Raw genomic sequence first — 25,953 nt, 5'->3', positions numbered from 1 at the left:
GTACCACAGGGCAGGGAATGGGCTTATCTGGGAGTCACGTAGGCACATTCCAGTTTCACGCCAGAGAAAGGAACAGGCAAAGAATCACAGAACCTCAGCATTTCAAGAGACCCTGGCCCTCTCTTCTAACTACTGACCTGCAGCAGGAATCTTTGGCGTGGCCCCCTCTAGTGGTGGGGAGACACCGTCCCCCAGGACACCCAGCTGTATCCTCATGGTTGTTAGAAAGTCCTTCCTGGCTAGGTGTGGTGGCTCACGCCTATAATCCCAGTACTTTGAGAGGCCAAGGCAGGAGGATCATGAGGTCAAGAGATCGAGACCATTCTGGCCAACATAGTGAAACCCCATCTCTATTAAAAATACTAAAAATTAGGCGAGGTGGCGGGTGCCTGTAATCCCAGCTCCTCGAGAAGCTGAGGCAGGAGAATCTCTTGAACCCGGGAGGCCGAGGTTGGAGTGAGCCAAGATCATGCCACTGCACTCCAGACTGGGCAACAGAGTGAGACTCCATCTCAAAAATATAGATAGATAGATAGATAGATAGATAGATAGATAGACAGATAGATATAGATAGATAGATAAGAGAGACTCCGTCTCAAAAAAAAAAAAAAAAAAAAGGCCTTCCTGATTTGAAATGAAACCTGAGGTGGGACTTGGGGCCAGGGGTGGGTGGATGTGAGATCCTGTCTCTCCGATAAACATTGCTGCTTGAAATAAAGTTCTTTAGAACAGCGCGTACCTTCTTCTCCTGTGTCCCAGGAGCTGGGGAATTACCTGAAGTTGTATCCTGGGGACACGCTGCTCTTCTCAGAAACGCTGTCCAGGCGGGTGAAGGAGTATTTGGGGATGCACTGGTCCCAGGCCTTGTCCAGGTCGCACACCCAGCCGATCTTAATGCCCAGAACTCCCCCCTGAAGAAAGGGGCCGTGTATGAGCTTTCCCCCTCGCCCTCTGCCCCCCTGCGCTGGGCCGGGGTGGGGGTGGGGTGGAGGTGGTGACAGACGATCTCCTCCCGTCCTCCAGGTGGCAGGTGGGAGGAGGAGGCGGGGAGAGCGGACAGTGACGCGTCACACGCTGCTGGGTCGAGGCCCTGGCTCGGTGCCAACGCTGGAACCTCTGAGTCCCACTTTTGGGATCTTCGGTCCCTTAGCTAAGGCACAGGAGTCAGTGGCCACAGGTCTGCTTTCCCATCGTATGGGCCTTGCCACAGATGTAAGGCCTCTCCCCGAGGTGAAGTGTGAAGATGGGAGTGGGAAACTGAGGCCCGAGGAGGGTGGGCGCGGCGGGGGCGGGGGGGGGGAGCAGAAAGGCTACGGGCACGAAGCCGGTGGCAGTACTGGGATGTGTCCACCAGGTGACGCTGTCCCGCGGCGGCTCCGGGCCGGGGCTGGCCGCAGGGCCCTGGCATCTGGGACAGGGCTGCACCTGGGAGTGGGGCCGCGGAAGAAGGGCTGGCTCCTCACCGTGCGCGCCAGTTTGGCAAAGTCCTGTCCCGCAAACTTGACCACGTCCCCTACCCGCAAGATGGGGCAGAAAGGGGCCTTGTCCGGGTGGAAGCGGCAGGTCTTCATCTCCCTGGTCGTCAGGTTGGGAAGTAGGTTTCCCCTGGGGAGGAGCGGGGAGAGAGGCTGGCCCAGGGTTCCTGGGAAGATCGTTCTGTGCAAACTCCCCCGGCTTTCCAGAGCCTCGGAGCCTCGGGGCCCTCCAAGCCTAGGGGGGGATCTGAATCCTCAGCCCTCATCTGGACCTCGCCATCTCCCTCCCCTCTCTCATTTCCCCGCATCTTTCTGGCGCCCCATCCCCCCTTCCCTGTATCAGGGTGATGTATGCCGCTGACTAATCTCCACCGGCTGCCAGGCTGCGAGTTCGGGAGGGGAGGGATCACTCCTGGCTACTCCGTGCATTAAAAAAAAATTTTTTAGAAGAGGTCTCTCTCTGTCATCCACTGGAGGGCAGTGGCTCAATCTCCACTTACCGCAACCTCTGCCTCCCAGGTTCAAGCAATTCTTCTGCCTCAGTCTCCCAAGTAGTTGGGATTATAGGCATGTGCCACCACACCCAGCTATTTTTTTTTTTTTTTTGTATTTTTAGTAGAGACGGGGTTTCACAATGGTGGCCAGGCAGGTCTCAAACTCCTGACCTCATGATCCACCCGCCTTGGCCTCCCAAAGTGCTGGGATTACAGGCGTGAGCCACCACGCCCAGCCCAGTACACTGTTGTGCCTGGCATTGCCCTCTGCACAGGGTCAATGCCCACCGAGTAGCTGTGGAATGAAGGAGTCAACGAAGCGGGCACTGAACTAAGAGAAAAGGGATTTCCACACATGGTCTGGATGTGGGGAAAAAGAAATGGGATGAGACCGAAAGGGTTTCAGCTGTTGAAGGCATCCTCGACCCAGGACTGGGCTTAAGTTGTCTCTCTCCTGCCCCAAGCAAAACTCCCATTTGGGCATGAACCCCAAGACAGGGAGGCTGGCAGAGAAAATGACCCCAAAGTTCACCTGATAGTGAGTGGCCAAGGCCCGCTGGGAGATTGGGAAGAGAAGGTCCAGGGAGATGGGTTAGTGGGGCGAACATGGGAACTGTGAGGAACGCGGCATCTCCACTTCCCCGAAAACAAGGGGGCGGGGCGGGACGGGGCGGGGCGGGCGCCCGCATCTTGGCTTTAGGGAAGACGTGAGGACTCACTTCTCAAAGTTGAAGAGGGGGAAACGGATGCTGTTCTTGATGAAAATAGTGAAGTTCTCAGCTTCCATCATGATGGGCCTGTGGGTGAGAACAGGAGGCCTAAGCTTCCCGGGAAGAAGGGCAGTGAAGGCTTCCACCCCACGGCAATCTTTCCTGGTGGACGTCTCCAAAGGGAAACCTTTTATAGATAAAGGGCACTTTGAGAGCTGGCAACAGGGAGGGGCTGTCTGGGCCTGAGGGTCAGAGCGGGAGAAGGAGGAGGCAGGTGGGATGGGCTGGGGAAGAGAAGATGATACCCTGGGCCCGAGGTCACCCCCCACACCAGGAAGGGACAGCACTGGGGAGAGCCACAGACCCTCCTGAAGCTCAGAGACGCACGGCTCCCACACGGGCAAAGGGGAGCTGAGGTGGGGCCTCTCTGCTCCCCTCTTACGTTTCCACCGTGTCCACCTCTGCGGGGCACCAGCCCTGGATCTCACAGGTCCGGAGCACAGAGCTGTAGTTCACGCAGCGGCCAGTGAGAATCCCTAGAGTGGGAGCCACAGCTGCTGGGCGGCTGCCTGCCCTTTGCCCCTCTCCCTTCTCTTCTTCCCCCTCCCTTCCTTCCCCCCATCAGGGACCCTAGCAAGTGGAGGGAAAGAACAGGGAGGGGAACGGGAGCTGACTTCTCTCCTGCTTCTCCCAGGCCCCAGACCCAGCCACAGGGCGGTGACAGCCTTCGTTTCACGTGCCCCGAGCCCCAGCAGCCCCGAGGACCCCTCTTCTTCCTGCTCCCTTTTTCTTGCCTCTGAGCCGGTGCTGCAGCTGTTCCTTCCGCCTGGAATGCGCTTTTGAAGCCCCCTCTGTCCTGCCAAATCCTATTCATCTTCAGGGACCATCCCAAATGTTACCACCTCAAGGAAGCCTTTTGGCGCCGCCCACCCAGAAGCAGTCTCTCTCCCTCTCCCAGGCTCCAGAGTCTTTTGTGCCTCCTGGATAGCACACGCCACTTCAAGCATCCCTGTCTCTCCACCATCCTAGACGGGACACTCCTCTGGAGGCAGGGGCCGTGTCAACCTCGTAGCACCCGCTGGGTGTGGCACCCAGGGAGTATGTGTAAATGCCAGCAGAATGACAAGGAACAGGCTGGTTCCCACTCCTTCTCCAATGACGGGCCCCCAGGATGGACTCCCAGGGGGTTCCACCAACACCTGGGATTGTGGGGGTGGGGAAGGAGCTGCACTCACCCCCGCCTGGAAAGCGCTCAGGCTCGCACTGGCTGTCTGATACACAGCGGTATTTCTCCTCACTCTGTGGGGAGACAAGTCACAAGGTTGGTGAAGGACCCTGTCCTGGCCTGGTGAGCTGCTCAGCTCCCACGACCTCTCCACAACCAGCAGCCTCAGAAGGGTGGAGGTCCCCAGTCCCAGCAGCAAGGTCAGCCTTGGGGCTTCTGCTTATACCCCACCCCTCCCTGTCATGACGCCCACTCCCACCAATGTTTTCAGCCTTGACCGGCTTCCTCCAGCCTCTCTCTCTCCTCCCCTCACCTCTGGGCAGAATCCTTGCATCTGGTTTTCAGTAACGATCATCTTGGTGATGATGACAAAGACCGAGGTGCCCTTGGTAAGAGAAGGGAGAGAAAAACATGCAACAGTCCAAATCTGTGAGACAGGGACACAGTTTACTATCCCCACTCTACAGATGAGGAAACCGAGCCTCGTGTTTAGTGACGTGGCCAAGGACACAGGGCTGGTAAGGGGCAGAGCTGGCTCTCTGCAGCCACCCACACGGCCTCCTTCCCCCGTGTTGTCCTTGATTGCAGTACAAGTCGTGACAGAGCCCCAGAGGAGCCCAGATTTCCTGATGCCTAGCATGGCAGGTCCAAACTCCCACACAGCTCTCAGCTGCTAGGGGAGAGGTCCTCTGGATCACTGACATCGTGGATTCTGGCTTGGGAATCCCACTGGCACTCTTTCTGCTCTGCTTTCTCCCCTCCAACCTACCCAGCGTCGGGGCCTCCACCTGCCTCTCTGGGTAGGGGGACCATACCTGGGGTGGCGTCACGTAATCAGACACGTCCATGACTCTGTTGGCGTAGAGTCCGAAGCCCTTCACCTTGGTCACCACCGAGGACTCAATGGCTGTGTCTCGAACCTGGTATGCCTTCTCGTGCAAGAAAACCCACCTGGGGCAGGCCCGCATAAAGGAAGAGAAAGAGAGAAGTCCATAGACCCAGCAGGCAAGCTGGGAGAGGCCACCTTCCTGCCAACACTTGGACACACCTGGCAGGGTGTGCAGGTGGTTCCTCCTGGAGGTGTGAGACCTAGAGTGAGCCCTTGGTTGGCTTAGAATAGCGTTTCTCCACCTTTGTCCCATTACCACCCCTCAGGTGCCTTTTCTGGACATTTCCCACCCCCCAGTGGTCCCCTTCTCCATGAAACTTTGATATCACAGATATCTGCTTATGTACTGTATGCAAATTTGTGCTTTATGCATAAAAAGAGTGAGAACCAATTTTCACCTCCTTGGGGGCCATATGGCCCCATTGAGAATGCATGGCTCAAAGTCATTCCATGCTGCTGATGGGGGCCACTTCTCTGGCAGGAACCCAGGAGACAGAAGGAACAGAGGATCCCAGGCCTCGGGCCTCGGTACCCTAAGCACCCAACACAAAGTAGTTCCGTAAACAAATCAGTGAAGGTGCTTGGGAGCTGGGTGCTTGGCAGAATCCAACTGCCCAGGTGTCAGATGAGGACGGAGGAGGAAGGGGGCCGCGGCTGAGCTTTTACTTGGCAGGTGAAGGAGTTGGGTTGAAGGGGGGGTGGTGCTGGGGCAGGCGGGAGGGAGGCTTCTGATCTTATTCCTTGGATTGTGCTGCCACCCAGTGGTCATTTACCTGTACTGGCTCCTCCCCGCAGCTTTAAGCCATTATGGGGCCAAGTGGATGAGGCTTTTCCCTGCATCCATCCCTACCTTCCCCCTCAGACTTTCCTGGCCTTCGGCAAGAAGGGCCTGCAGATACCTGCTAGCATCTCATGCCGCTGCTTTCCTACAAGCTGCCTGCCTTTCCATTTGAAATCGCCAATCACGGCCCTGAAGGCTTAAGCCCCGCTGAGCCTTACTTCATACCACATTCCAGCCTTCGGCAAGGTTGCATGTGTTCCTGACGGCACACTGGGAGGGAGGTGGATGCTCCCGCCGTCCGCATTCGACAGATGAGAAAACCTCATCAAATACGTTTAGAAAATGCCATGCAGCCCCCCTTCCCCCTGAGAAACATACAATGTAAACAAGCAATTACATCTCTTACATTTTGTCACCCTGTCTCCCAATCTTATTTGACCACAGGAGCCAGTCTTGGAGAAATACTGGTGACCTCTCACGGAACTGAGGAGCAGGCTTTTGGAAATGCTGGGTGAGGGCATTTTCTGCAACTAACCAGGGTGGCACGAGGTTGGGAAACCACACCAGCTGAAGGTGAATGGAAGGATGTTGAGACTGTGCAGCCCAGAGAAGAGAAAGCTGTGGGAGTCAGAGGCTGGCAATCGGGAGAGGCAGGGGCTGGGCTGACCTGAGGATTCTATAAGGAGGTGGGTGAGGACTTCAAGCCCAGAACCAGCTGCTGTGGGAAGTCACCAGATGTGTGCCACACGTCTGGGAAGACTCCAGGACAGCATGATGCTCACCTGCCAGGTGCTGAGAGGAGGCCCGTCCCTCAGGTGGAGGTTGGGGTCCTCTGGGGTCCCCTACTGTTGGGACAAGCAAAGAGCAGCAGCTCCCAGAACGTACAGGGTGGGTGCGGGATTGTCCCAGTCACTTGTAGGTTGGACACCACAATCCTATGTACTGCAAACACCGCGGATATTTGCAAGTGGTTCAGTTTTCAGTGAGAGGTTGGCGTTATCCCCATAATGAGGCTTCCTTTGCTCGCTTGAATCTTTTCTTTTTATTCCAATTTAAATTTAAAATTTTGACAAATACTATTTATTATTATTATTTGAGACAGAGTCTCACTCTGTCACCCAGGCAGTGGCGCGATCTCAGCTCACTGCAACCTCTGCCTCCCGGGCTCAAGCGATTCTCATGCCTCAGCCTCCAGAGTAGCTGGGATTACAGGCGCGTGCCACCACACCCAGCTAACTTCGGTATTTTTAATAGAGACAGGGTTTTGCCATGTTGGTCAGGCTGGTCTCGAATTCCTAGCTTCAAGTGATCTGCCCGCCTTGGCTTCCCAAAGTGCTGGGATTACAGGCATGATCCACCATGCCCAGCCCTATGTATTATTGATAAGCACTAATTTCATGTATTCACGGGGCACAGTGTGAGTATTCTGATATGCCTATACCTGTGGAATGACTATGTGTCATGCTAATGATCATACCTACTCCCTCGCAGATCTATCATTTTTTTGGTAGTATTACTGGCTTGAATTTGGAATGATCTCTTGAGTGGGAGAGAAAGGGTGTAGTCACAGCACCAACAAATGGCTTCAAACCCGTTACCTGTTTTCCTGCTGCTGCTTTACAGCGGGCGGGCGGCATCCTGATTAATGCACCGCTTACAGTGACTTGCAGGCTTGTAAAATGCTCTTATGAACACCGCCTTCTATGGGGCTTTGTGGTGCTGCTTTATCTCTCAGCACTTTTCTTTTCTTCTTTTTTTGGAAGGGGAGGGGTTTCATTCAGATTTCATAAGGAAGTATGCCTCACGTAGAAATCCCATCTGCCATACTGCATCCTGGCAGAAGAGAAGGGAGCCTTCCTGTCACAGGAAATCCAAATGAGCATTATTAGCTCATGGCCCAGGGCCCTCTGGAGTGAAGGGCCTGAGGTCTGGGGCCCAGGCTCTCTGCTTCCAATGAAGATGGCTGTTGGCCACAGCTGTACATTTACAGAGTGCAAACTGCAGTCTAAACACACCCTTCTGGAACAAAGCCCCAGTGTGCCTAGCCACAGAATAGATACGTTTCTCAGCGTCGACCTAAGGAAATGGTTTTCTGAGGCCCCTGCCCTGCGTCTTTAAAGTCTAGGAACATTTGCGGATGCCGAGTTCAGATGATTATTATATAATACCAATGCGGCAATGGCTAGGCTTTCACTCCATTCTTACTGAGACAGCTTTGTTATTACCCTCATGTCATGAATGAGGACACTGAGGTGCAGAGGGGTGTGCTCACTTGCCCAGGAATGCACAGCCGGTATGTCGGCTCTAACCAGACAGCCTGCACCAGACCACTCACAGCCCCTTCACTCGAAGGTCTCCAGCTGTGTCCCAGCTCAAGGTGAAGCCATGCTGGGCCCCTAAACTGGACCCTGGGCTTGTCCTTCAGGTTCCAGCTTCATCACCAGCCAGAGCATCTCCTGGGTTAGGAAAGTCTCAGGAGGAAAGGGCCAAGGACTCCGAGGAGCAATCAACCAATCTCCTACCTCCTCCTCCTCCTCCTTCAAGGCTCCTTCTTGTGCCCCGTGGGGCGGAGAGCCCACATTAGAATTCTCTCTCTGAGTTAAATAACAAGTGGAAGAATTTCAGTGGCCCTGCGGGGACTGAGGATGTCACTGAGGCAGCTGGAAAGAAGGGGATGCTTCATTTCCAGAGTGGAGGGGCTGAGTCTGTCTCTGGAGGCCAGGGCTCGGGAGATAGGGCATGCCTGAGCCTTCAGTTCTTGGCATTTACTCTGCTGCTGCTCTGACTATTTTCTTCTCGCATTTATGGTTTATTATTTATAGAGCGGAAGGCGTGTGGCAGATCCTTGGCAGGTGGGAAGTGCAGGAGGGAGGCCAGAGCCGCGCCCCAGCACCCTCCCATCCACCCCCAGGGAGTCAAGGAAGAGGCTGGGGAGTGGGTGTGAAGAGTGCACGCTGCTGTGTGGGAGGAGGAGAGGGGTCTTAGGAAGGTGTGAGCTGGGCAGAGGGAAAGGAGGAGGGGTGATGGGGGTTCCTGTGAAATAGTCACAGTTGCCATCTATTACTGAGTCACCATCTCCGCAAGGCACTTGACATATGTTACCTCCCTTCCCTGTAACTCCCAGGGAGGAGGTATTCCTGAATCCATTTTCCAGATACAGGGACTGAGATTTAGAGGCATAAAGTCACTCATCTGAGGCCCTCTCTTAGTTGGTGGCAGAGCCAGGCTTCTAACCAAGTGTTCCATGTTCCCCATGCGGGGAGAGGGCAGGCAGAAATGAGAGTCACTCCTCTGTCTGGACCTGGATGACCGAGTGGTCCAGATGAGACATCTGGCCGAGTGCGGTGGCTCACATCTATAATCCCTGCACTTTGGGAGGCCGAGGCGGGTGGATGACTTGAGGTCAGGAGTTTGAGACCAGCCTGGCCGACATGGGGAAACCTTGTCTCTACTAAAAATACAAAAAATAGCCAGGCATCGTTGCACATGCCTGTAATCCCAGCTACTTGGGAGACTGAGGCAGGAGAATCGCTTGACCCCAGGAGGCAGAGGTTGCAGTGAGCCGAGATTGTGCCACTGCACTCCAGTCTGAGGGACAGAGCAAGACTCTGTCTCAAAAAAAAAATAAAAATAAAAATAAAAAAAAATAGATGCAACAGCGCAACCGTTCTTCCCACCATATGTGTGTCAGTTGTCACTTAAGTGTGCTGACAAGGTGCGTCAGGGTGCTACCCTGGGCCAAGAGGATGGGGTGGAGAGCTGAGAAGGTGGGATTCTAGACCCTTCTCTTTAAACAAGAGCAGCACCTCCCTTTTACCTGCTTTGTATATTGAACTCCCACCTAAAATCTGGAATGAGGCTGAGTATTACGAACCAAAGCCTGGGGCCATACAGATGGTGAATTTGCGGACCGGGCCTTGTATGTGAGAGGGACAGGGCTGCGATGGGGTCAGAGGCTCCAGCAGCCACCAACGATCCTGGCTTGGAAGTCCCCGGCTCGCTGGTTTGCAAGGAGGCAGCTTCCTCCAGGAAGGCCCTGGAAATCAACCTCAGGCCAAGCACAGGCTGTTGCTTCCAGGGACTCAGGTCTCAGGGATTTCTTTCAACTTCTTGGGTCCCCACAGGATCCAAAAAGGGGGTGGGCTCTCAGGAAGTCCCACTCCACAGAGAAGAGTGGGATTACCACCTGGGGATTACCACCTGGGCCCAGAAAAGATGTGAGAAGCTCCAGGTAAGCCCAGGCCTCTCTGCGTGCCCTGGAGTGGGTAAAGGAGAACAGCGACCAAGTGGTATCAACCACAGACAGGCAGCTAAGGCCAGGGGCCGGGGGTGAGAGCGTGTCGCTGCGAGGGCCTCAGAGAAATGATGGGCTCGTGTTAGGCATAGTTTAGGTTGTCCACCTGGTTGGGATGATGGGGAAGAGATTGAACTATCAGTGAAATACTAACACTGTAGCCTTAAAGATCCTTTCAAATTCGATTGGGTCCAAGCCACTGTCACCTCTCTCCTTATGACTTTGCCGCCTTTTAAAAGGCTTTCCTGCACCCCCGCCTACTCCCTCCACTTCTGGGTGCATCAGCCTGGGTGCTCTTCCCAACTCAGATCTTATCGTGTCTGTGTGTGTCTCTCTTTTTCTCTCAATCTCACGTGTACACACACACAGGTGCACACACACACACACACACACACACACACACACGGGTTAAAATGCTTCTGTGGCTTCTGTTTATTCATCTCCTGTAAAAACCAAAGCTCTCTACGGATGTCCGAGGTCCGGCCCCTGTTTATGTTCCCAGCCACTGTACATCCCCCTCATTGCTGCCCTTGGCTCCAGCCACAAGGAGCTTCTTTTCTTTCCTCTATTCGCTAGGCTCCTTCCCTTTGCAGAGGGAGGTTTCTCTGCCCTGAACGCTCTTCCTTCGCTCTTTCATTTGGTTTGCTCCTACTTGTCCTTCGGGTCTCGGCTAAAATGTCGCATCGCCAGAAAGCTTTCCCTTATTCCCTGACCAGGCCAAACACCTTCACAGAAGTGGCTCTCCTATAACTGTGCACCTCCAAGCCACGGTTGACATTTCACATTTGTGGAGCTCATCAGATGCATGTCCATCTCTTGCCTCCCACTGTCAGCCCCACGAGGTGAAGACCCCATCTGCTTTTGCCCATCATTCCGTCCTCGGTCCTCAGTGCCTGGCATGCAGAGATGCTGGTGCGTTTTGGCTAAATTAATGATGGTGGATTCATGAAGTCACAATGTGCCTGGGTTCACATACGCGGAGATGGGACTCAGGTCAGGGGGCTGGGCTGCAGAGGGCGCTGATGTAACTGGAAGGCACTGTCCCATGGGGAGCTGTCAGGCTTGGAGATGGATGGGGTTGGAAATTAAGACGCCAAAGAGCTTCGCGGGCTCGCTCCAGCAGGCTGGGCTCCAGCCCTGAGAACTGGAGGATTCGATCTGATCATGATGAGAGACAGACAAGGGCAGTGGGGGCTGAGTAGTCTGGTCTAGGAGCCCATTCTGTATCCCCCATCAGTCTCCCTGCCTGGAGCCAATGGAGCCAGGCCAGATGGGGAATGTGCTGAGCCAGCTTTTGCACTCACCTGGGCCAACATACCATCTTGTGGCTATAAACAACCACAGCATTGAATATACACGTGAACACAGAACATTTAAGAACCAACTGCGAGCCAAGCTCTGGAGATGCAGACAGTGAACATTTGCAAACCTCATATCTTAGAAAACCTCAACATTGGAAGGAAACTCCAAGGCCATTTAATCCTATCGCGAAGCTTGCATCCCTTTTCGAAAATCTCCCAAAGGAGCACTGGATGGTGCAGGCTTTTCACAACACCTGCCCGCTGAAGCCGGCCAGCTCACGCCCAGCACACAGAGCCAGAAAATCACCTAAGAAGTCACATCTAGCCACCTTTCCCTCCATACCCTCACAGAAACTTGAACTTTTCAGGCAAGCCGGCTGCAGGCAGCTTCAGCCCAGAGGCACACAGGATTCTCCTTTGACCTGCTTGAACTAATTCCTGACAGTCAGCGGCTTGCTGCCTGGAATACACAGACCCATTGTCTCAAAGAACAGGGTGAGACTGGAGAGCCGCATGCCAGGAAAGAAAACCTTGGAGGTTTCTGCCTGTATTTCCTGGTGCCCCCCAGTGTGTGGAAATGAACTCAAGAAGGATAGGACCTGCATTCTTTCCCAGCCATTGTCTGCTCCACAGCTCTGTGTGTGTGTGTGTGTGTGTGTGTGTGTGTGTGTGTGTGTGTATGTAGGTGTGTACTTCCAGGCAGTGGGGGCCGAGGGGGATGGCTGCACCTTCCCGGCTCTTAAGCAACTCCTAAGATGGGTTACATGGCGCAGGGAAAGGCAGAGGTAGGGAACGTAAGACTTTTTGATGAAGGGGAGCATTCCTGGACTCCTAGGGAGGGAGCCGCATTATGTTCAGAAAAGCTACTTCTCTCCTTGGCCACTCTTCCCTTGGACCTGTGTTTGTTTCCTCATCAAGGGGTAGTTCCTCTTTGTCCTCCAGTCCAAGAGAAGAGGGCTTCTCCCTTGCCCTTCTCTCTCTCTCACCATCTTGCCCATCCACGCCAGAAGGAAAGTCCTCATTCTCAAACGGATCCGGCTTCCTCTTTCCCTCCCGGCCACCAACTTGACCGACCTGCCACCACTCCCCTGTCTCAGTGCCTTCCCTTCCCCCTTCCTGTGGCGTCTTGTCTTTTTGAGACCCAAAAGAGTTGGCTGAAGGGAATGCGAAGATGTGGGAGGGGGTCTGCCTGCTCTCTGCTTGGAGAGATGAGAGCAGGGAGGGTGGAGATAGTGCTCCCGAGACCTCCCTTGGTGGAGGGCAGTGCCAGGGCAGGGACCCTACTCCTCTGAGTGTGTGTCTTGAAACCACGCTGAACTCCAGAGGATGAACTGGGAGAAGAATTCATCCAGGTGAATTCAGATCCTGGGTGGGGGTGGCGGGGGTCAGTCTTTAGGACTCAGCTCCACAGAAGAAAGGAGCTCAGGAAGCTGGAGGGTGGTACTGAGGCAGGAGGACAAAGACAGGACGCCAGGTGACCCGCCCCGCCAGAGACCTGAAGGGCCACACACTCACCCCACAAAGTAGGAGATGATCAGAAGCTGAACGACTCGGTTGATGATCCCGATGGTCCAGCTCTTCACCACCACTGACTTGGTGGTCTCATAGGTGAAGAAGTCGGATATGCAGTTCATGCTGAGAGAGTGCTGAGGTCAGGGGACACTCGGATGGGGGCCCAGTGGTGGCCTCAGGAGAGGGAGTTTCTACAGGACAGGGAGACAGAGATCACGGCCTGGAGGGGGCGGCTTAAAGGGGTGGGAGGAATGGGGCGCCTGTCCCTTTAATCCAAGCAACCCTAGTCAGGTCCTCTCTGCTCTTGATACTCGGGCTTCCAAGAGGCCAGGACCAGGGAGGGCGACCCCCTTTTTGTTCGTCTCCACCCCACTCCCCTGTGATGTCACAGCAGGGGTGGGGTCTCCAATCCTGGGCTCCTGATTGCCTGGGATGTAGCTGGCTGGAGCCCTCTGGGACTCATGTTTTATCTGCACTCTGTCTACTGTTTCTGTTTCGTTCTCTTCTGCAGCATCCTCATCCCAGCTCACCAGCTGCTCACACTCTCTCTAAAGCCCCTTGCAATGCCCCATCCCCCAGTCACCTAATAGCCTGACGGAGCTGAGGACCCCTTCATTCCTGAGTGTCGGACAAATTCCACCCTGTTCTGCAGCCGTCCCTTCCTTTCCTGAGTTGCCCCCAATGGCATGGATCAGGGGAGAGGGGCTCTTGAAAGTTTTTCTGGGACTTCTGGGGTGTGATGAGTAAAGAGTCACAGATTTCTAACTCCAGTTGGTAATGGCTGAAGCTCTACCTGTCGCGTAGCAGTTAGCACTTCTTTTTTAACTGTCAGTTTATTTATCCAAATCTTTGTTAGATTATGTTTTCCTGAAAACAATCTTTCTTTTCCTTTTTCTCTTTCTTTTTTTCTTTACTTTACTTTTCTTTTCTTTCTTTTGAGACAGAGTGTTACTCTGTCACCCAGGCTGGAGTGCAGTGGCGCAATCTTAGCTCACTGCAACCTCTCCCTCCTGGGTTCAAGCAAATCTCGTGCCTCAGCCACCTAAGTAGCTGGGATTATAGGCACCCACCACTGCGCCCGGCTAATTTTTGTATTTTTGGTAGAGATGGGAGTTTCATCATGCTGGCCAGGCTGGTCTCGAATTCCTGACAAGTGATCTGCCCACCTTAGCCTTCCAAAGTGCTGGGACTACAAGTGTGAGCCACTGTGCCCGGCCGGATATGTTTTCACCTTGTTCAAGTTTCCTCAAATCCAAGAAGTGTGCTAAGTTAGTAATAGGCCCTCAATATCTATTTATTAAACCCAGTTGAATTTCTCTTGCTAGACAGTGCTGGAATAGCCACTACTCAGAGGTTAAAGCTATTAGTTCAGTGGGGAAGGGTGTATTCCTGTTGTCTCTTACCCCAGGATTGAGTTAGCAAGCTGGTGTACTGATTGTCAGGGGAATCTCGAATTTACATATTCTGTACTAATGTCTTCATACAGGACACATCATCAATCATTCTGAACATGTGATTACGACAGAAGAGAACCGGACTGGTGGTGTTAAGGAGGTCTGGGTCCTGGCTTTCTTGCCAAGTCACTGAGACCCTGGACAACTCAAGCTCCTTTGGATCTCAGTTTTCCCATCCGTAAAACGAGATTGGGGTAGAAAAACTAAAGCATCTTTTCCAGGTCTGGTTTTCTCTGATGTTGCAAAATGCACTCTGGGTCTAGGAGGAGGCCTGGCTTCCGCAACCCCAGGATGATGTAGTTTCAAATCGGTTCCGGCTCCGAGGTGAATCTGACACCAGGACCTGAACTGGATACTGCCATTTGCCAGCCTCTTGGGGGAACCTATAAATTGCGGTTAGGGATGTGAAGATTTTGGGTATAGACAGTGAACTTGACAGTCCAGCCAGAAAGCAGGGCACTTACGATGACGCCAACACCTGCATTCTCTTCCCAGCCAGCGGGAGAGGTTCTTTCTTTCCACATTTCTTAAATACTTTTCTTCTTGTCCCACAGACTCCTTTCCATGACACACAAACTATTTTGCAGAGGGGCACGCATCTTTCCAGTACACACCCCCCACCCCCACCCCTGTACTAAATCTGATACAATAAAATTACACAATTTCTCTTTAGTATCCAGTCTCCACTGAAGAAGCGTCCGTAGTTTCTAAAGAGCCCTACACACATTTTCGAGGCAGATTACAGCCGGGTGAGAGAGACTTCAACCACCCTTCCCTCAGGTCCTCCAGAGTCGCCGACGCTCTACGCGACCGTCTCGCAGGCGGGCCGGGCTCGCGTCTCTCTAGCCAGCTCGTCCTCTCTGTGGCATGTGCTCGGCTTCCGGTGGCGGGACGCGGGGCCGCGCACGCGGGAAAAGCTTCCCCGGTGTCCCCCCCTCCCAACCCCCGCCCCCCGCCCCGCCGTGTCCCCCCAGCGCGCCCACCTCCCACGCCCGGGCCCTCGCGAGGTTGCAGCCTGAGTAGGTAGGTGGTGGTCGTCCCCCGGTCCCAGAAAGGCACGGGCCCTCTCCCCCGCGGGACGCTCGACATGGACCATTCCGCATTCGAAACCGCGGGAGCGGGCGAATCCATTCTGTAGGGCGGGGGTGAACCGTGGGTCTGGGGGTGGTGGGAACGGTGCGAGGGAAACCCTGTACTCTGAGCTGTGTTGGGGCGCGTGCGAGGTGCGGGCTCCGGGCAGACCCTGGGGTTCCGCTGCTCGTTGCCATGGCTCCCGCTGGAGCGGCCAGAGTGGGTGTAGGGTTGGATGTCAGCGCTATTCCAGGCCCGATTCTCCACCTGGGCCTGGGCCTGGACCTCGGGCACTGCAGCGCCCGCCTATGGGTTCCCAGGCAGCGGAAATCATCCCAGGCGCAGATGGGGGTTGCCACCTGGCTTCATCGGCCAGCACAGCGAGGTGGTGTCTTTCATGCTTATCTGTCTTCCTCTTGAATTCAGATTCCCTACCTGCTGAGCATCCGCACACACACTCAGGAGTCGGGGCCCAGCTCCCAGTTGACTCGCTTTCCCTTGTGCAGCCTAGGGCTCTGCCCAGACCACCACAGGCAGGGGTCGACATGGCAGAGACACTGGAGTTCAACGACGTCTATCAGGAGGTGAAAGGCTCCATGGTGAGAACGGCTCGCACAGTTGATACGAGTAGAGAGAAGGAAGGAGGGTAGAGTTTTTGTCCGTTAACGAGAGCTTGCTTTGGGAATGTTATTTTGGAAAAAGAAGACTCAGTATAATGTGTTCCTAGTATTTCCCCCAACACAAGGCAATAGAGAGATGGTCTCGGGAGTTATAGGGACCGTATATGCTGTTCAGTCCCCAATTCCTGTTTTACAAATGAGGAAACTGAGAACCTGTAAGGGATCTAGGTACCGGAGCCAGGTTGAGCACACAGACTCCTTAGCCTCCTCAGCTGTGGCTCCCGCATTGGTCATCTGGCCAGCCCCCTTGCAGCTGGAATGTGTGTTGGGTAGAACTGTACCCAGGACACGCTTTGTACTGTCCGCATGCATCTGAGCCTGCTTTTCTTACAGAATGATGGTCGGCTGAGGTTGAGCCGCCAGGGTATCATCTTCAAGAATAGCAAGACCGGCAAAGTGGACAACATCCAGGCTGGAGAGCTAACAGAAGGCATCTGGCGCCGTGTAGCTCTGGGACATGGACTTAAACTGCTTACAAAGAATGGCCATGTCTACAAGTACGATGGCTTCCGAGAATCGGTGAGATGTCCCTTGGCTATAAACCCCCTACAAACCCCTTTTTTACTGCGTCATCTTGTTTTAATCTAGAGACTTGAAATTCTTTCCTCATGTAACCCTGTGATTTGCTAGTTTGGGCTCCTCAGAGCAGGGCTGTGAGGCCATCAGGCAATTGGTGTTCACCCTTGAGTGTTGAAGTCTTGTGAACATTTGTGCACCTTGACTCCAGAAGGTTTTCTTCTGTCTTGATTTAGATAGTAGTTTCCCCCTGTGGCTTTTTATCAAGGTTCAGAATCTTGGCTTTATGTCTTTTGTGTTATTTTTTGTGACAGGGTCTTGCTCTGTTGCCCAGGCTGGAGTGCAGTGGTGTAATCTCGGCTCCCTGCAGCCTCTGCCTCCTGGGCTTGAGCAGTCCTTCCACCTCAGCCTCCTGAGTATCTGGTACCGCAGGCGCATGCCACTATGCCCAACTATTTTTTCACAATTTTTGGTAGAAATGGGATTTCACCACATTACCCAGTCTGGTCTTGAGCTCTCAGACTCAAGGGATGGCCCATGTTGGCCTCCCACAGGGTTGAGGTTACAGGCATGAGCCATTGCACGTGGCCGGCTTGATGAAGTGTGGGTTTTGTTTTTCATTTTGAGCTGCTTGAGTTAAAGGCTTTATTTGATTTGAATTTCTACTTTCACTAAAGTAATACCTATACAAAGTTTGTATAAAGTCAGATGGCACTGTGAAGCCCATAACCAGAAATGTCAGATCCAATGGCCAGAAGCAACCTCTTTGAACAATCTTTTTTTTTGAAAAGGAGTTTTGCTCTTGTTGCCCAGGCTGAAGTGCAATGGTGTGATTTCAGCTCACTGCAACCTCCACCTCCCGGGCTTAAGCGATTCTCCTGCCTCAGCCTCCCAAGTAGCTGGGATTTACAGGTGCCCACCACCACGCCCAGCTAATTTTGTATTTTTAGTAGAGATGGGGTTTCTCCATGTTGGTCAGGGTGGTCTAGAACTCCCGACCTCAGGTGATCCACCCACCTCGGCCTCCCAAAATGCTGGGATTACAGGTGTGAGCTACCACGTTGGGCCTCAACAGTCTTTTAAACAGTGTTAGGGCTGGGTTGCTTAGTCAGCATGGGTTTCTCATAAAGCCTATTTTGGGGCAGTTTCTCAGAAATAGATCATCGCAGGACATTCAAGTCTGTGTTAAGGCCACCAGGGTTTACTGAGATTGGGCTTTCTTCCCTCCACCCACAGGAGTTTGAGAAACTCTCTGATTTCTTCAAAACTCACTATCGCCTTGAGCTAATGGAGAAGGACCTTTGTGTGAAGGGCTGGAACTGGGGGACAGTGAAATTTGGTGGTGAGTCCTGGGGAGGACTGAGGTTTGGGGAAGAAAATAGGGTGAAGGGTGTCAGCCTTTGACTTGTTCTGCTCCTTTCCCTCTGCCAGTGTCTCTGGTTTCCTATCTGTTTGCCTGTTCATCATGAGTACTGATTATTGGGTACCTACAGTGTACTGGGCACTGTGCCTGGGGCTGGGGTTACAGTGTGAACAGACTTGCCCTGGTTTCCCGTCTCTCTGGACCTCCGGTTGGTGGGAATGTTGCTTATGCAGGGGAGCCTGCGGCTTGATAAGCCCTTTCCTCACAGGGCAGCTGCTTTCCTTTGATATTGGTGACCAGCCAGTCTTTGAGATACCCCTCAGCAACGTGTCCCAGTGCACCACGGGCAAGAATGAGGTGACCCTGGAATTCCACCAGAACGACGACGCAGAGGTGTCTCTCATGGAGGTGCGCTTCTACGTCCCTCCCACCCAGGAGGACGGTGTGGACCCTGTTGAGGTGAGGCTTCCCCTGGCTGCCCTGGCAGCAGGTGGTGCTGAGCAGGCGTTGGCTGGCCTGGAAGCGGGGCCCGCTGCCTGGTCACCAGTGTGTACTTTTCGTAGGCCTTTGCCCAGAATGTGTTGTCGAAGGCGGATGTGATCCAGGCCACGGGAGATGCCATCTGCATCTTCCGGGAGCTGCAGTGTCTGACTCCTCGCGGTCGTTACGACATTCGGATCTACCCTACCTTTCTGCACCTGCATGGCAAGACCTTTGACTACAAGATCCCCTACACCACGGTACTGCGGCTGTTTCTATTGCCCCACAAGGACCAGCGCCAGATGTTCTTTGTGGTAAGCAGAAACCCCGATGGCTGCATAATCCTGGTTTTTTGCTAAGTGTTTAGGAGACGGATCTCACTGGTGTGCAGAATTCTATGTTGGTTAGTTTCAAATTGTTGTAGAGTGTCAATTGGTGCTCTTCCTTACTAGATCAGCCTGGATCCCCCAATCAAGCAAGGCCAAACCCGCTACCACTTCCTGATCCTCCTCTTCTCCAAGGACGAGGACATTTCATTGACTCTGAACATGAATGAGTGAGTGTCTCCCAGGACTCTCTTTCTGCCACTGTCCAGGCAGGAGACAGGTGTGCCATTAGCAGGCAGTAGTGCTGTGACCTCACCTTTGCTGTCTTTGTAGGGAAGAAGTGGAGAAGCGCTTTGAGGGTCGGCTCACCAAGAACATGTCAGGATCCCTCTATGAGATGGTCAGCCGGGTCATGAAGGCACTGGTGAACCGCAAGATCACGGTGCCAGGCAACTTCCAAGGGTGAGTGTGGGCCTGGGACCCTGGCCTGGCTGGGTATGGAGATGCCGTGTCTCCTTGGTAAACCCCCCTGAGATGGGACCTTGTGTCATGACAGGTGTTAGTGCCTCCATCCACACAGCTCAGTGAGGTTTACTTAGTCAAGGACATGAGCACACATGTCGCCTCTGTTAGATGTGCCCTTTGTCTCTGCTGAGGTTGGCACTAACCAGGCTTCCTGCACCCTCCGTCAGGCACTCAGGGGCCCAGTGCATCACCTGCTCCTATAAGGCCAGCTCAGGACTGCTCTACCCGCTGGAGCGGGGCTTCATCTATGTCCACAAGCCACCTGTGCACATCCGCTTTGATGAGATCTCCTTTGTCAACTTTGCTCGTGGTACCACAACGACTCGTTCCTTTGACTTTGAAATTGAGACCAAGCAGGGCACTCAGTATACCTTCAGCAGCATTGAGAGGTGAGAACGTCTGCCCGTCACTTCCTGGGCATCCTGGTCCTGAACCAGCTTTGATCAGGGAGCCTGGCATGGTCTGGGGCACTCTCCAACCCTAGAGCAGAAGTTTTCTTTTGCTACATCAGGATTTGGTCTTTTTCCCTGGAGTGCTCAGACTTTAGAAGCCTCTCCATTGCTTTCTTTCTGGTTGTTAAAAAAAAAAAAAAAAAAAAAAAAAAATCCATATTCTGAAAGCTGTATGTCTTCACTCCTGACCTCTTTTCTCCTCCACTCCCTGCCATGATGGAAATGCTATCTCTGTCCTTCCTGGAATGAGCTTTGTGCCCGAGAACATGGCAGCTAATGCTTACTGAGTGCTCACTGTGCACTAAACGTTTTATAAGCATCTTCACGTGTAATCCTCATATCAACCTTGTCAAGTATGAAAAAGGGTGCCAACATCCCCGCCCCCACACCTGCTCTGCTTTGAGCTTGTAGGTGCACACCCCTCCCTGCCTTTTCTTTCCCAGAGCTCTTCAAAGCCATTCAGGTTTCTCTTTCAGGACTCATGTCTGGCTCTGCCTTACTGCTGTCCTCCGGGGGTTTCTAAGCTGTGGGTTGGGTAGCGTGGTCAAGGGCTCCCGGCTCCACAGTCTCCCCAACTCATGGGAATCAGAACGTTGTTTAGCTCGCCCCTGTGTTGGCCCTACCTGTCTGGTAACATGGTGCATGTCCCCTCACAGGGAGGAGTATGGGAAACTGTTTGATTTTGTCAATGCGAAAAAGCTCAACATCAAAAACCGAGGATTGAAAGAGGTACTTCTGCGGGGGGAGGATGAGACCGTCTCCTGCTCTTTCTGTAGGGGAGAAAGGGGTGGAGATTTTTCCGGCTTCTTTTTCACTCTCTCTTCTCTTCTTACCCTTATAGAAAAAAGAGGTGCGTGTGACCCTTTCCCCCTCCTGGTGCAGGTTTCCTCTGCATGACCTTAGACCAGTCTATGCAGCCCCTCAGGAGCCCCCAGTGGGGCTGGGGGAGGGAGGGGCTTGGGGCTTGGACTAACCCAGTTCGCAGGAAGTACTCGGGCGTAGGCCCTGCACGTTGGCTGTGTGTGGACAATCCAGCCCCAGGCCTTCTGGGCGCTGTTGCTCTGACTTGACAGGCATGGGGATGTGCTTTTGAGTGTGCAGGGTTTCGGGCTTGAGGGTGAGTTGGCCCCACTCTCAACCCTTCCCTGGCTAGGGCATGAACCCAAGCTACGATGAATATGCTGACTCTGATGAGGACCAGCATGATGCCTACTTGGAGAGGATGAAGGAGGAGGGCAAGATCCGGGAGGAGAATGCCAATGACAGCAGCGATGACTCGGGAGAAGAAACTGGTGTGTTAGCCTCTGTGCTGAGCACGGGGATGGTCAGACGCTCCTCGCTGTGGCCCCGGCTGGAGTCGCCCTTGAGCCAGAGCTGGGTGCCTGGGTGAGGGGGTGGGATTTCCATTGGTTCAGAAGCTGATGCATCCTGTGTCCTTTTTCAGATGAGTCATTCAACCCAGGTGAAGAGGAGGAAGATGTGGCAGAGGAGTGAGTTTTGGTGGTACCTTGTGGGGATAAGGTGGTGACCCATAGGCTTAAAGGACCAGAAGATTTCTGGACATTCCTTGTGTCCCAGCATTAGCTGCTGACCCAGAATGGGAGAGTGGCCTCCAATGAGGTGATACATGAAAACGTTTTGGAAATTGTCAAGGGCTTTGTAAGTGCAAGGCATATTTTGAAGTCAGAAAAGCCTAGTGGGATCTATGGCCATACTACCCTGCATGTGCCGGTTGTGGTTGGTTAGTACTTGGATGAGGAGAGAATGGGAATGAGAACAGATGCTTGCCATTTCCTTGTTGGATGTTGTCGAGTAAGTCATTGAATCTCAATTTCCTCATTGGTAGAAATGCATTGGTTCCCCTGCAGAATTGGTTAAGACTTTTTATTAGCAGTGTTAGAAATGTGACTCACTCTCACTTTAAAAGGGAACGTATAAAAGGGAATTTCATAAGTTCATGTTACTGCAGAGGGTGGGGCTTCTGACACCATCGGATTCAGGCACTCAAACCTATTTCTTCCGATTTCCTTAATTCAAAATCGGTTTGCGCCACGGGGTGCCCAGCGACTCTCAGAAGCTGAGGGTAGGCTTAATCCTACTGCTTTAAAACAACACTAGAAGTGCCTCTTTTGGTGAACAGCGTAGTGAACAGAGTGGTTACCCGCCTCTTCCTAGTCTGGTTATTAGGATGGACAAGGCTCTGATGGGCCAGAAATAGGCCAAGTGCCCACCCTTAGAGCCTGTGGTTGGGGTGAGCCCTTTCTGAGTGGGGTTGCCCCTACTCTGGTGGTTCCCAACAGAATATTGGGAGTCTGCTCTCTTAATCCAGAAGGATTGCAAAAGAATTATCAGCCAGCAAAAAAAAAAAAAAAAAAAAAAAATACCCAGCAGGGGTCCACTAGTTCAGCTTGCCACATGCTTCTGAAAATTTAATGAGCAAATACTTGCAAGAGTGCCTTGAAAACTGTCCAGCAGCATACAGATGTACGGTAGTTCCATTTTTGAGAAGTTTCACATACATCAAATAACGCTTAGTTACAGGGGTCTGTACTGGGTTGAACTGAAGTTGGTTTTCCTCTTTCTGTAGTAACTGATTATTTTTTATCAGAAAAGACCGTAGGGGCCGATCCTCTCGTAGTTCATAAACATGATGGTTGGGTGTTCACGTGCGTGTGTGAAGCATGCCATCCTCCAGCCTTGTTATGACCTCGGCGCATTACCCATCTGCCAAGGGGAAAAAAGACAAAAGACTATAGGGTAGATTAAAACGATTGCTGCAAAGGAAGTGGTAAAGTGGATTTGGGCCACGTTCCAGGCAAGAATGAGGCAGTGTTTCTGCCTGTGGGGTCCTGGGGATGGACATGGAACCGGTTTGGCCATGCCCAGGGAGAGCAGCTGAAGCCCAGTGATTAATTTGCTTTTCGTTAATTAATTCATCAAGTAAGCCATTGCCGTGGCTGGGTCCGGAGAGAGCATGGTTGACACCACCTCAGTGAAAGGGAGGAAGCAGCATTGGGGATGGGTGGTGGACGCTGTCCTCTGGCCTTCCTCCCTTGCCCCTTTTGGGTGGGTATCTTTGGATTTGTTTTCCTCCTGTCCTGAGGCCGTGGGGTCCTGTCCTCCCTCCTCAAGTCTAAGCCTGGCTTGCCCTCTGGCAGGTTTGACAGCAACGCCTCTGCCAGCTCCTCCAGTAATGAGGGTGACAGTGACCGGGATGAGAAAAAGCGGAAACAGCTCAAAAAGGCCAAGATGGCCAAGGACCGCAAGAGCCGAAAGAAGCCCGTGGAGGTGCAGACTCTAGATGGGAGGGGTCATGTGCGGTGTGCAGGGGCGGGGGGCATTCGCTTTACCTTTTCCTGTCCACCACCAGTAGGAACCTGTTCATTGGTCTTCCTTGGGGCTGTTTTTTGTAGCCAGTGATTATAGCCTTGAGGGGTATTTTCTTGGAAATTTTTCTCACTAGCCCTGAGATTATTAAGCTTCTGGAAGATTTGAATTAGGAGATGGGCTTCTGTCCCAGGAGCCCAGAGGAAAGGGGGCCCCTGGTAAGCTAAGCACTGAGTTGCAGAGAGGAAGGGGATACTATCCTTGCCTTTAGCAAGCTCTCATCTAGCTTGATGCTCTTTAGTCCTCTACGTTTTCTCCAGGTTAGGTGATCTAAATAATTTCTTTGGGAAAATGTATGGGTTCTATGGGAAATTGCTGAAGGCATTTGGGTTCTTAATGCAGGTGAAGAAGGGCAAAGACCCCAATGCCCCCAAGAGGCCCATGTCTGCCTATATGCTGTGGCTCAATGCCAGCCGAGAGAAGATCAAGTCAGACCATCCTGGCATCAGTATCACGGATCTTTCCAAGAAGGCCGGCGAGATCTGGAAGGGAATGTCCAAAGAGAAGAAAGAGGTGAGCGGCAGCAGAGGAGGGGCGATGCATCTCATGGGCTGGCGAGAGGTGCTCTCTTGGGGTGGTGAGTCTCACGAGACGGGGAGCAGCAGGAGCCACTGGTGGGACTTTCTGTATTGATTTTGCCTGTATCAGGGGAGAGAGGAGAGGTCTTATTCTTCGCTGTTTTTTTCTGTGTTTGTGAGACAGGAGTGGGATCGCAAGGCTGAGGATGCCAGGAGGGAATATGAAAAAGCCATGAAGGAATATGAAGGTGGCCGAGGCGAGTCTTCTAAGAGGTGAGTATCAAGAACATGGACCAGTAACTTGATTTTGGTGGCAGATATATTTTTTTTTTTACAGGCTGATTTAGGTAGTGCTTCTCAAACCTGGATAGGCCGTTGCCCAAGTATCGGGTGGTACGATAGGGCATTCAGGTCACTGGGGAAAAATGGCCCATTTTCCTGGACCATTTTATTTGAAGGTATGGGGGATTGAAAAAAAAAATACTGTTATGGAGTGCAATACACAATTCACATGAAATTTAAAAAGTAAAGCAAGAAATGTCAAGTAGGCTTTGCATATGGGGCTGCTTTAGGCTGTGCCCTCTGATCCTTCTGGTGTACGCATGATATTCTCCCTTGGTGCCCTTCAGGCTGACACGGCTATTTATGTTCAGAGTGAAATGGGTGGTGTGGCTGGGATCGGGAAAGGCCTTGTTGAAGCTGGGAGAGGTTCGGCCATGGTGAGAGTGAGGGGACCTGAAGACCCAGCTCCTCTTCCCTCTTGCCAAAACAGGGACAAGTCAAAGAAGAAGAAGAAAGTAAAGGTAAAGTTGGAAAAGAAGTCCACGCCCTCTAGGGGCTCATCATCCAAGTCGTCACCAAGGCAGCTAAGCGAGAGCTTCAAAAGCAAAGAGTTTGTGTCTAGTGATGAGAGCTCTTCCGGAGAGAACAAGAGCAAAAAGAAGAGGAGGCGGAGCGAGGTGCGGCAGGAACGTGGGAGGGGCGTGTGCGTCTGCGTGGGGTTGGTCTGTAAGAGTACTGAGTTGGAGTGGATGGTGGAATTCTGAGGTTGTGAGGGTGGGTGCTGCAGCTGGGGGGTGGTGGGGAATTGCGGGCCCTTCACTGAAGAGTGGCTGGGGCCCCCACCTTTTCCCTTAAGACACCTTTGGTTTTCAGGACTCTGAAGAAGAAGAACTAGCCAGTACTCCCCCCAGCTCAGAAGACTCCGCGTCAGGATCCGATGAGTAGAAACGGAGGAAGGTTCTCCTCTTTGCGCTCGCCTTCTCACAACCCCCGACTCCCCACCCATATTTTGGTACCAGTTTCTCCTCATGAAATGTAGTCCCTGGATTCTGTGCCATCTGAACACGCTCTCCTGCTGGTGTGTATGTCACTAGGGCAGTGGGGAGATGTCTTAACTCTGCTGCTTCCCAAGGATGGCTGTTTATTATTTGGGGAGAGAGAGGGTGGGAGGCAGGGCAATGCAGGATCCAAATCCTCATCTTACTTTCCTGACCTTAAGGATGTAGCTGCTGCTTGTCCTGTTCAAGTTGCTGCAGCAGAGGTCATGTGAGGCCAGGCCTGTAGCTCCTACCGGGGGCCTATTTCTACTTTTATTTTGTATTTCTGGTCTGTGAAAATCATTTAATAAAGGGAACTGACTTTGGAAACAGTGTCCTTCTGCTTTCTTTGTAGCCCTGGTGCATTGCTCCCACTTTTATTAAGGTGGTGGTTACTGCTCTGCCCAGATTGGGCAGAGGCTTCCTGGCCAGCTGGGAAGCAAGTCTCCAGGTACATCATGGTCTGTTCCCGGCTGGACAAGCATTGGTTTTCACCCTCTTCTGCCAGGATGGGCCACCTGAGAGTCTAGAAATGACAGCTGATCCGATTAGGAAGTCTCTCTCAGTTACACTCCATTAGCCAAGCTAGGGGGAGGCAGCTCTTGGCTGCATCCTTAACTATGAGTCAAGCAAGGGTCTTCCATGGCTTTAGATAATGAAATCAGGATTGACTGCCCTTCCCGCAGCCGGGGGAGTGGAAACCTGAGCCTGGAGAGTTGGGGAGGATGAGCGTGTGTGTTGGGTGGTGGTGGCTGCAGCCTGGTGGGGGTGCAAGAAAGGGGGTATACGGGAAGCTTTTGTTCTTAAGGGGGGTTACAAACAGTGTAGGAAGGGACTCATGTCTGAGAAGGGGCCTAAAAGGAGATAAAGGTCACTAACGAGGAAAGTAGAACTGCCAGACTCCCTCACGGTGGCTCTAAATCGGAATTGACACACGAGGGGTGGCCACGTTGCGCGCGTTCTCAGGACTCAAGGCTGTACCAGGAAGCGGTTCCAGTCCGCCAGCGGCTACCTTCTTGCCGCTTAGCTCGATGGTGCCGCGCTCCGTGCAGGCGGCGGGACCCGGGAGGGGCCGCCAAGGCAGTCACTCTAGGCAGTCGTCTCGGTGGCCATTTTAGCCGAGCGCTGCTGGCTGAATTGCGTCAGTTTCGCCCCGGTCTGAGCCTGGGGCAGGCCCCTCA

General features: G+C 53.0%; 2 protein-coding genes and 1 non-coding gene across 4 annotated transcripts in view; 2 read left to right on the top strand and 1 right to left on the bottom strand.

Moving 5' to 3' along the window:
* Positions 1 to 14,915, bottom strand: part of P2RX3 (purinergic receptor P2X 3) — a 34,899-nt gene extending 19,984 nt beyond the window's left edge. Inside the window, exons 1-9 of the mRNA XM_003920107.4 lie at positions 14,794 to 14,915; positions 12,685 to 12,872; positions 4,720 to 4,855; positions 4,218 to 4,289; positions 3,915 to 3,978; positions 3,122 to 3,215; positions 2,689 to 2,766; positions 1,464 to 1,605; positions 775 to 911 (exon numbers count right to left, since the gene is read on the bottom strand). Coding sequence (XP_003920156.1) covers positions 775 to 911; positions 1,464 to 1,605; positions 2,689 to 2,766; positions 3,122 to 3,215; positions 3,915 to 3,978; positions 4,218 to 4,289; positions 4,720 to 4,855; positions 12,685 to 12,803 — 842 coding nt within the window. The 5' untranslated portion in view covers positions 12,804 to 12,872; positions 14,794 to 14,915. The remainder of the gene's footprint in view (positions 1 to 774; positions 912 to 1,463; positions 1,606 to 2,688; positions 2,767 to 3,121; positions 3,216 to 3,914; positions 3,979 to 4,217; positions 4,290 to 4,719; positions 4,856 to 12,684; positions 12,873 to 14,793) is intronic.
* A 76-nt stretch (positions 14,916 to 14,991) lies between these two features.
* Positions 14,992 to 25,102, top strand: SSRP1 (structure specific recognition protein 1). 2 transcript variants are annotated; one of them, XM_010334642.3, is made up of 17 exons: positions 14,992 to 15,158; positions 15,633 to 15,805; positions 16,220 to 16,405; positions 17,639 to 17,744; positions 18,034 to 18,224; positions 18,329 to 18,559; positions 18,698 to 18,801; positions 18,905 to 19,033; positions 19,264 to 19,485; positions 20,205 to 20,277; positions 20,702 to 20,840; positions 20,993 to 21,038; positions 22,707 to 22,836; positions 23,278 to 23,448; positions 23,638 to 23,726; positions 24,226 to 24,412; positions 24,609 to 25,102. In XM_010334642.3, exons 2-17 carry the CDS (start codon positions 15,752 to 15,754, stop codon positions 24,678 to 24,680), a joined length of 2,130 nt encoding a protein of 709 aa, XP_010332944.3. In that variant the 5' UTR covers positions 14,992 to 15,158; positions 15,633 to 15,751; the 3' UTR covers positions 24,681 to 25,102. The 2 variants fall into 2 exon arrangements, with proteins under 2 accessions (XP_010332944.3, XP_074257578.1); XM_074401477.1 differs by having other exon boundaries at positions 15,079 to 15,158; positions 15,713 to 15,805.
* On the top strand, positions 22,175 to 22,278 carry LOC120364843 (small nucleolar RNA U13). Its single transcript, XR_005579980.1, has one exon. It is a non-coding gene; the product is annotated as a small nucleolar RNA U13 (small nucleolar RNA).
* Positions 25,103 to 25,953: the final 851 nt, after the last annotated feature.

Source organism: Saimiri boliviensis, chromosome 6, assembly GCF_048565385.1.
Source record: "Saimiri boliviensis isolate mSaiBol1 chromosome 6, mSaiBol1.pri, whole genome shotgun sequence".
Classification (NCBI taxonomy): Eukaryota; Metazoa; Chordata; class Mammalia; order Primates; family Cebidae; genus Saimiri; species Saimiri boliviensis.
The sequence above is the reverse complement of the archived record's forward strand: the minus strand, read 5'-3'. Positions and strand labels throughout refer to the sequence as shown.